Genomic DNA, 10,931 nt, shown 5'->3' on the forward strand with positions numbered 1-10,931 from the left:
CAGTACTGATCACTGCCTGAAATTACACCAGTTGAATATTTAGTTAATAATAAAACTCATTGCCATCTGGTCAACTCCGACTAATAGTGACCCAACAGGACAGAGCAGAACTGCCCCACAGGGTTTCCAAGGCTGTAATTTTAACAGAAGCAGACTGCCACCTCTTTCTCCCGTGGCGCTGCTGGTGGATTGGAACCCCAGAGAGTTAATGGTTAGCAGTTGAGCACTATAACCACTATGCCACCATGGATCCAAAATATTCTAGGATCATGGTAAATAATACATATCATCTATTTAAAATGCCAATCTAATCTTACCCTGTAAGCCATGGCTATCGGACTGGAGTGAATAGTAAAAGGGACAGACAAAGAAGCAAGGGGGAAGGTGAAGGGAGTTAGAGGGAAAAGGTATTTTGGAAGGGAGAGAGGTATGCCAAAAGCAGTCTTCATCTAATTCACAATTTTATTTTCAACTGTCCCTTCTAGAAGAAACTTGAAGGGAACGTCCCTCTTTCATGTTTTCCTCTTTTCAGCATCAAGTCCTCCTTCTTACACCTCACCCAGTTAAAGGAGTGCAGTATAGGCTCATATAATTTACCTATAGGTGAGCTAGCCTGAAGACCTAAAACCCTTGTAGTATCAGTTATATGAAAACGTCTGTTCTGCATTCAAAATAATTTGAATTTAGCAATTTTACAGAGCACAACTTTCAAACAGATAGCTCTGGTAATGACTCTTTTACAGAGATAAATGAGATATGGCTTTGTTCTCGGGGTTTTCACAGTTCACATACCAGTCGGTAAGGTTGTTTTTGTAACAATCTATTCACAAATGGCAGGAATTGGAGAAGAGCTGTATAGATAATAGAAGCTGGATTAACTTGAGCTAAATTAACCAAGTCCCTCCATTAACCAGAATCCTCAGCCTACCCAACCCCTAAATCATGCTCATGTCAAATTTTAATCCAAAAATCAATTTAAACAAAATATTCTAGGATCATAGCAAATTCATATTATCTCTTAAATGGAACAATGAAACTAAATATAGTAAGATCTTACAACATTGATAAAAAACTAAATTGTATTCAGAAACTAGAAAGATAAAAAGCAAGACTTACACATTAGAAACTTTTTTTCAGAAAGGCATGGGGTGGGGAATGACTTTTGGTTTCACTGTTAACCAAAAAACTCAGTTAACTAGAAGCTTCATCTCATGAGTCTGCTGTTGTTGTTTTTAACAGCATGAGCTATGAAGTCAGACTATTACAAAACCTGACTCAGCCACCTCCTAGATATGTGACTCTAGATGAGTTGCTTAGCCTCTCTATTCCTTGGTTTCCTTGTCTGTAAAATGAAGGTGGTAATAGTAATTAAACATGTAAAATGCTTGTAACAGTGCCTGACACATCATAAGGGCTCAATAAGCATTAGCGATCATCATCATTAATGCATTACCTAACTGTGTAGATAAATTTATGGAATTAATATCATGGCAACCAAAGAAATGCATGCTGTGTTCCTCCCATTGCACACAATATTTCCTAGAAGGGAGGCATGGGGAGATAGGGCGAGACAAAGTGATGTGGCAGCCTTAGCAATGTCCAGAGGAATGCAGCAAGTCTCCTTCTGAAAGTTTTTAAAAGAAAAACCAACCAACCACAAAAAAAATAACAACAAAATTCCTAGGAATTACTGCTTCCCATCCGTCTTCCTAGCTTTTATATTATATCCACAGAGGTTAATGTGGCAATGAAAACTGGAAGAAGTCTTCGATTCCTCATAATATTGATGCTGGATGACTACTGACACCTTCCTCGCTGAAAGTCCTAACATAGTATTTGGTATCAAAGGAATCAAAGACTATAGAAAAGAAAAATGGGGCTTTATAGTGAGAGAGGATTTCCCTTTTCAGAAAAATCCTGGTTACCCCTAACCTATCATTTATTTACTGGTAAGAATTTGTAGAATATAGTATAGTCACTTCACCTTGTAATTACCATATATTACTATGGCACACTCAAGATAAAAAATTGCTTTTGATGATACTGTTTCTGTTGAATACTGCCATCCAGAAGGAAAACCTCAGCATAGGATTATACTTTAAAATAATATTGTACCTGTTTGTCTTATAATGATCTTTTGCATGAGGGGGCCCTTTGTTGGAAACACCAGAATCACCCTGCTCTTTTAGCTGGGTCCTGGATGAGCGTGGTTAAGGAGACAGTGAAGTGATGAATACCGTAGACATGCTTTCACAACATAAAGTTAAATTCCACTAGCTGAATCAGAATGCATGCAAGTAATGAAATCAGGCCTATCTAGCTTCTATTTACATCTGTCTGTCAATCTGCAGCCACTTTCATTAATTTTGAAAGGGGAAAAAAAAATCAGCTTCTGGATTTTGAATGACTCCCACATTTATGTTGGGAAATTGTGAACGCAAGAGAAATCCAACCCAAGCCAATAGTTTTGGATTCACAGTAATTGCATACATTTTATTTCAAAATCCTCCCTAGCAGTATGTGCCTGTTACCTAAAGCGATGGAGCAGGCCCCAGTTTTATGTCTGTTTCTAAACCTGGGCCTACAGTACAAGACATAGCATCTACTGTGGCCTCTGCTCTGTCACTTTGCCATGCGCTTCTAATGTAGTTTTACTTGAATAACATAAAATAACATATATAATGTTATTTATGTTATTTTCCACGTGAAGAACTCCTGTAAACCTTGCCGTTTTGAAACTCAGTGAGGCAGGCGTCTTAGACAAGCTGAAAAACAAATGGTGGTACGATAAAGGTGAATGTGGACCCAAGGACTCTGGAAGCAAGGTCAGTCGCTGCAGTTCGGGGCCTCCTCTTGTGTTCACAAAGCAGTAAATGGGAGCAATTATCAGCAGTATATGGAAACAGTAAAAACTGAACATTTCTCTATACACTCAGCCACTGCCTAAATTTAAAGCTAATGTCGTAAATTTCAGCCACAGGGACTGTCTTTTTAGAAAATTGTAGCCTGCTCCCCCAATATAAAATCTTTTGAGTAAACTTAAATTAACTACAAAAAATAAAATTAATAAAATTACTTATATTATTCTCAAACGTACGTACCACTAATCAAAGGAGTGTGTTTTATGGTTGGGTCTTTTATTTGTTTGGGAGGCAAAGATTATGAAATCTTTTATTTCAAGAACTGATGTATTCACAAAACAGGAAATGAGAAATTGATCAGTAGTCATTCTGAAAACGATTTTAAATATTAAATAAATGTGTATTCAGTATTTTGTCACGATATTGCCAAGCATTCCACTTTAGTTTGAAGAAGCCCTATTATATATCTGTGCTGACAGCTAAACAGAGTGAACCTTCCAATTCTGTTTTTCCAATCAAAATTATTTCAGTAAATAAATCAATGCTTATGAATAATATCAAGTTCTAAAATCTCTGACTCATGAATTGTTTTAGAATGATACCGGAACCTATAGGCCTGATTCTGTTGAGTGCAAATGAAAGTAGTATTAAAAACCATTATATTTTTATTCTAAAGCAAAAATAGGGAGCAAGTTTATGAGTGAATGTAAATATTTACATAAATTAATAGAATATAGCAACAATGCCTGAAAGCTATACTTGAGGATTCTTGGTATCCTCTTTTATTTTTTTCTGTTCTCTTCTTCTAGAAAGAAAAAAAAAAGTATTGGAAGTCTAAGACATTAAACAAGTGATTGTTTTAAATAGAAGAGTCTCAATTAGTCTAAGGAAGACACAAAGTTAGGTTAATTAATCTTTTTCAGGGTTTATGTCTTTATTTCAATCACTTCTGCTCGTCTTTGAACCAGAGTGGAATGAGACAAGCTTGGCACAGATAATAGTCATCTCAAATCCTTACATAAAGTAGAAGCAAAAATACTTAAGGAGAGTTTTTTCTAAAAAATGAAGTTAACCTAAGTTTTTTGGGCCTATTAATTGATGTCATGGCTAAGTGGACAGAGTGTATGGTACATCCTATAAACACTCTCCTAATAAAACCATTTAAGCATCTAAATCACATTTTCTACAAAACATACTGCTGAGCAGATGATGGCCACAGGGCATCCTTCAGGTATGCCACCCAAAATACTTTTTCAAATAATATTATGTAATAAACATCATCTGTGAAAAAAATTCTAAATTCTAGGTAACAATTTTAATATCTTTTAATCATGTGCTTAGCTATTTCTGAACTTACTGTGATATAATACATGTAGTAAAGATTTGAAGAAAAATATGACTAAAATATCAACTGATTAAGTATTCTTAAATGGGAATGGAATTGTATTTCCAAATCACTAAAAATAGCTATAATTTTGGCCATACATAAGTAATTTATTTCTCAAATGACCAGGATAATTTGCATATTTTTTAAAAGTTACCTTAAAAAAGTAATCTAAATGAGATGCATATGTAATTATTCCTAAATCGTATATAATATGTAAAAGTGATATTTTTCACGTGAATTTCTGTAAAGATACAACTGAAAGAATAATGTGTACTCTAGCACACTATTTGCATTTACTTGCAAAAGTAATAAGAAAATGTGAAGCTACTAGCTTAAAGACCATTAGTTTCTTAAGTAGGAAATTTCAGGAGAAATTTCAAAAACTAAAAGTGTGCTTTAATGCAAGCAAAGCCAAATGAGGTCCCCATCCCATGTAATTGGAATTTAAACATGGTCATTTTCAAACGTAACATTAAGCCCACTTCTGCCACCCTATATAAATTCCTGTAAATGGCTAAGTATAGTGCCTTTCACTGCATATTTAATAATGATAAAATGTTACAGATTTTATTGAATGCAATTACATACTATTTATTGGTAATCATCATAACTTCACTTCTCCTGAGAGCTATAAACTTTATGTTGAAATCCATAAACCAACATCAGTGACTTATATGTGTAAATAATTTCGAGTTAAATTATGCATTTGTTTTAATTGGCTGTCTGGATTTCATGTGTTCTTCTGCCTTTTGGACGTGACATTTCCACAGTTAACTGAAGTGTCTTTATCCCCCTCCAGGACAAGACGAGTGCCTTGAGCCTGAGCAACGTAGCAGGCGTCTTCTACATTCTGGTTGGCGGCTTGGGCTTGGCAATGCTGGTGGCTTTGATAGAGTTCTGTTACAAGTCCAGGGCAGAAGCGAAGAGAATGAAGGTGGCAAAGAGTGCACAGACTTTTAACCCAACTTCCTCGCAGAATACCCAGAATTTAGCAACCTATAGAGAAGGTTACAACGTATATGGAACCGAAAGTATTAAAATTTAGGGGTAGGACTTAGGGCCTACTACAGTGAGTGGGTGATGCATCCTGTAAACGCAGTGTTGTGACCTGTCTGTCCATTGCTGGTATTGCTTGCTTCTAATTAGAGCTTATATTTTTTGAAAACTTCAGTGCAAAGTGGTTCGGTTTTCTTTGGCTGCAGATGTACTGTTTGAAACTCTATGTTGCCAATAGATATCTGCATTGCGAGGGTCAGAAAGACAAAAACGAATCTCCAGAATTGCTTCATGAAATGATTTAAACACTTGATTCTACTTGAAATTTGGGAGAAATTGGAAATTAGACTTGGGTCTCCTTGCTCACAGATCCAGGCTCATCTTCTCTGTAACAATCCAATTTTAGGATAAGTGCTAACAAAATAAGCAAAGAACCTGTTTCAAATGATCAAAGCCTAGACAGTTGCCTGTTTTTTAAAGGTCATATGATTTTCTGAAAAACAGCACATGCAAAGCTTCAAAGAAGCGTCAGGCACATAGTAAGTGCTAAACAAATTTTAGCTCCTATTCTAGTTTGTTTTACAATAGCCATCATTCCATATTTTTAAAGAATTAAACTCTGCTATTTGTTAATCTGACAGTCGTCCTTGAGCCAGACCCTTAGGCAGGCACGATCGTCCAAATAGGACTACAATTCACAATTTTTAGATGACATTCTACTTTTATTTTCACAATATCACTAAGATGAATAGGCATTTTAGGCATCACAGCAATTTCTCCATCAAAGATTTCAGCCATATATGTGTTCTATAAGAGAGATGCAGTAAAAGATAAAAATTATAGTGGGTTGCTGTGGGCTTTTTTTTCCATTTCAATTGCTTTTAAGCAAGCCAGAGCAGCCTTACTTACATCCTTTCATTGTGTCACCAAAAAAAAAAAAAAAACTCTAAGCATTCAGTGAAATATAGGAGATGGAGGTTAGTTTTTTAAGACTCTAAATGTTCACTACTTTTTTCCTCTTATGATAGAAAGTGGTTTCAAAATAAGATTTGAAAGCATTTGTTATTGCTCTTCCTAAAATCAGGTCTCTAAAACCCATTTTCTAAAATTATACCTAATAGCCAACTGAATAGGCTGCTTATTCTGATTACAATCACAAATGAGCCTTTGAACCCACAAGACACTTTTGGTGTTCGATGTTCTCCAGAGTCAAAAGCCCAATATAATTGTTAATAAGAATAATACGTACGTCTGAGGTTATGCCAGGTAAACGTGCACCGAAATTTGATATTTATTTATATAAAAGTTACTGAAATGCTTGTTAGTTTCTTAAAAACAAAAAAACAAAAGTAACCCCTTTTTACCAAAATCTACTAATTGCTTTTATCCATAATCTAGATATCAATGACTTCATACACCAGCACCTAAATAATACAAAAGAAGAACCTTCCCAATGTTGGGAAGGAGAGTTATGAACTAAACCCTCAATTCACTCAGATCAAACTATTTCGGGCATGTCTTCTAATACTGAAACAACAAACTGAGACAAGGTCAACGCATCTTGGCTATTATGGGAATTCTTTCATCTTAATGTTTACAGAGTTGAGGACAGATTTTCCCAGAATGAAACCATAGCTGCCCAGTTTTCTAAACCAATTATTTCGACAGCATTCTGAGATGAACTTACTCACATTAAGGGCAGATAAAAACCAGTTGCCGTTGAGTCTATTCTGACTCGTGGAGATCCCATGTGTGTCAGAGTAGAACCATGCTACACAGGATACCCATTAAGGGGTTCTGACCCAAAAATCAGAAACACATAACATTAAAAGACAGGATTACACTAGAAAGTTATCCAGCAACTCTGATACCAAGCCCTGGCCTATATTTCCTAAATATAACATCTTATTGCTAGATTTTCTTGATACAAATAATGCTGCTCTGCTAATGATTCTTTGTATACATATACCCAAAAGCATATGCACTCTAAAATTAGGTAGGAAAATACTCATCTCTGGTACATAACCTCCCAAGAACCTCACTTCAAAGAGCAAGACTATAGCAGTCATGTCCACTTCCTAGTTCCATGGTGAGGTTCTGCCATATGAGTGAGGTTCTTGATTGAAGGACCCTTTAAAATGTTTGTTTAATTGAATTGAATTATCACTTCTAAATTCCTCATTGCTATATGTACTGATATTCAGCTTCTGTTCAACTTTTAACAGTGTGCACTGTATGCATTTAGAATGTTTTATTAAGGTAAAATTTACCCTTTTTAGTGTACAATTCTTTGAGTTTTGACAAACGCTTTTTTTGAAATTTTATCCCATCAGTTTCATTTACAATGAAGCAAAAAAGTATCCTTCTGAATATGGACATTCATCCATTTAACAAATATTGACTTAGTGCCTATTATGTGATAAAAGTACAAACAGCTTTGATTTCAAGAGACTAACAGAAGACAACCAAGTAGGAATATTGTTTTTTCCTTAAGTCCTCATTATCTTTGCCAACATTGCTTAATATAAAGCTGTTAATTATACTGATTTCTGATTATGAAGAGAAATATTAATTTTTGAAACTGCTCAGAAAAGCAAACATATGAGATTGACCTTGTTTTTTTAATCATAGATATGTCATTAGCAATTTAACTTCAACTTTCTGAACTTATCAAGGTAGCTGATCTCTAAACCATTACACTCTAACATTCTTTAATTCAATTACTTAATTTAATTATTTAATATATCCCATTGTTGTGGAGTCGATTCCAACAGGACGGAGTAGAACTGTCCCATAGGGTTTCTAAGGAGCGGCGGTGGATTCAACTGCCGACATTTTGGTTAGCAGCCGAATGCTTAACCACTGCGCCACGGGGCTCAGTAATTTAATATATAGTTATTCTAACATTTAAGTTCCAAAACAGAGTAAATAAAGGGATAGAATTTCCCGAAACAATTGGTAAACTTAAATTCACAACAGGAAATCAAGATATGGTGGAGTTATGATCTAAGCCATAGCAAACTTAGGAAATACCTCATTTACCTTATTTTCCTCTTGAACTGATATTACAATTCAGCTACTAGAAAAAAGTTAAAGGCAATAACCAGATAGTAATTAGATTTACATAATGTCACTGCCTGTTTGTCCTCTGTTAATACTAGTATCTCCTACCTAATATGACAGAGAACAGGGCTTTGATGAGGACTTTAGAGACCTGATCCCCGTAACCTCAATATGGGAATTTCTCCTGTGATGACCATTCAGGAGGTATTAAAAGATGCCCACTTTCAGTGTAGCCCCCTTTAAGCACACTTGCTAAAATATGAGCCTTAGCTTCCAGAGTAGACATAGAGTGAACTATACGTCACTAATTGTGCTGTTCTGAGTCATGTCTATAACCCATGTGAATGAATGAAAGTGTCTGTGGCTAGGTCTCTGTTGTGAAAACAGGAAGATCAGTTATGAATTGTCGATATACTTTGTTTAGACAGTTTATCATCATTTCAAGAGTATAATCCTTTCCTTACATTGTAAAGACATTTCTTACTAAGAAAAAACATTTAAATAAAGAAAGTTGTTCAGACGTAAAGGAGCTCTTCCGTTTGACTAGGGTGCCGCAAGTTAAGCCGTGTGGCATGCCCAGATGTGCTAAACAAAACCTAGCTTTATGTTTTTAGAATTAGTTCCTACACAGAAAGGAGCACAAACTCGAGCTTGATCCGTTCTTCAGCGTAGCTAAGCTTTTCTTTCCCTTATTAGCGGTTTTTATATAACCGAAAGAATATGGGGAAAAAAATGCAGATGTCTAAATATTGATATTTTGGTGTTTGCTGTGTCATAGTTTGTTGAAGAAACAGAAACGTTGTAACATTCCACATTCTTTTTGTTTCCTTTCCATGCAACCCAGCTGACCTTTTCTGAAGCCATAAGAAACAAAGCCAGATTATCCATCACTGGGAGTGTCGGAGAAAATGGCCGTGTCTTGACACCCGACTGCCCAAAGGCTGTACACGCTGGAACTGCAATTAGACAAAGTTCAGGATTGGCTGTCATTGCATCGGACCTACCATAAAAACCAAAAAAATAATTGAGTGCCTTAATTAAACTGTGTTGGTGACTGATGGAAACGCAGCCCTGAGGGACACGCCGAGCGCGCGTCTTTGTTAAACCAATCCTTTGGCTGAGAGCGGGAAGTCGTCCTAATGCGCCGGACATCATCAGCAGCAACGTGTGCATGAGCTCAGCTCGGAAACCCAAACTCAGATTTTATATCAGGAAAACTCACAATTTAGGTTTTTTCGGGGAGGGAGGGAGCTGGGATGGGTGTATTAACACCAACAAATTTCACTCGAGTGGACTTAAAAACTAATCAGACTTGCGAGTTTAGCGCATTAAACTGTGAAGTTCTTGCTCAGAAAGACGTTTGTCTTCACGCAAGGAATAAAATAGTTATAGAAGTCAATGAACATGCTAACCTGTGTCTCTAGAACACCCATATATTCAATGGAAGGATATCCAGCTGAGAAAACAAGTCACTAAACTGTGATATGAAAATAATAAACATGTAAATCCTGTGAAAAAAAAATTTAAAGGAAGTATTTACACTTTGGAGAAAACAAATACTGAAACATGCTTGCTTTTTAACTGACGTAAATTCAGTAGACGACAACACAATTCTTTTTTCTAACCATCTTAGGGAACAATACATTGCAATAATTGATATAAATGCCATCACTGTAATAAACTTCAGAGACTTTTTTTTTTATAAAAGTTGTTGATCATATTCCTGTTTGCTGTAACCTTCACTCTGTCACATGAGTCGGTGTCCACAGATTGCATTTGTCTCACTTCCGGGAACAAAAACAAAAAGAAGAAAATGTTAACCTAAAATCATCAGTCTGCAATGTAGAATCAAAAGAGACTACGGGTCACTCATGTTATCGATATTATTTATAATCTTGTTCTGTGTACAAAATTGTGGTTTTTGTACCCACAAAAAGAATAAAAACAACAGACGTTCTTACAATGTCTGCAGAGCTTAAGGTTTTTTCTTATCATTATCAAAGTTATTTGAGAAATTATAAGACTATAGGAGCGATTGTTGAAGTCAAGTGGTGGACCATATTGGAAAATGTAGCTAGTCCTTATTATTTTTGCATACCAAGCTACTCTTCTTTTACAGACGTTTGACTTGTTAGCAGGTTAAATTGTCAAAGCTGGAGTCTTTGAATCGAGGAATCAATCATTGTCATAACAGCAACATACCCTGTAATTGTGTACTGAAATTTTACTTGACTGTATTTTGCTGCATAAAATTATGTGTCTCTTGGGCTTCTCCCCCTATTCCCATTGTTCCATTCAAATCATTTGAAGACCCTAATAATAGTTTTGGGTAGACAACAAATGAAGAATTAGTCCTTGTTATCAAATGGAAAGTGTGAGAAAAATTAAACCCATGTTTATTTATAGAAAGTACCTTATGTTATGTATGGACTAAATTAACATGGTTCAAAAGAAGGTCAAGTTCCTTTGAAATAATAAATAAGTGCTATAATAGTAAAAAAACAAAACAAAGAAACAAACAACAACAACAAAACCCCACAGTACTTAGGGATCTTGGCAGAAAGCACAAGTTAGGATGATTGTGGAAGTCTGGCCTTGAAGGATGAGATAAGTTTCAATAGGTG

The 10,931-nt window shown here is 35.6% G+C and overlaps 1 protein-coding gene across 1 annotated transcript in view; it reads left to right on the top strand.

Moving 5' to 3' along the window:
• GRIA4 (glutamate ionotropic receptor AMPA type subunit 4) overlaps positions 1 to 9,316 on the top strand; it is a 435,870-nt gene extending 426,554 nt beyond the window's left edge. The window contains exons 12-14 of the mRNA XM_004382528.1: positions 2,711 to 2,825; positions 5,048 to 5,182; positions 9,152 to 9,316. Coding sequence (XP_004382585.1) covers positions 2,711 to 2,825; positions 5,048 to 5,182; positions 9,152 to 9,316 — 415 coding nt within the window. The remainder of the gene's footprint in view (positions 1 to 2,710; positions 2,826 to 5,047; positions 5,183 to 9,151) is intronic.
• Positions 9,317 to 10,931: the final 1,615 nt, after the last annotated feature.

The sequence above is a fragment of the Trichechus manatus genome, unplaced genomic scaffold (genome assembly GCF_000243295.1).
Source record: "Trichechus manatus latirostris isolate Lorelei unplaced genomic scaffold, TriManLat1.0 scaffold00094, whole genome shotgun sequence".
NCBI classification, from domain to species: Eukaryota; Metazoa; Chordata; class Mammalia; order Sirenia; family Trichechidae; genus Trichechus; species Trichechus manatus.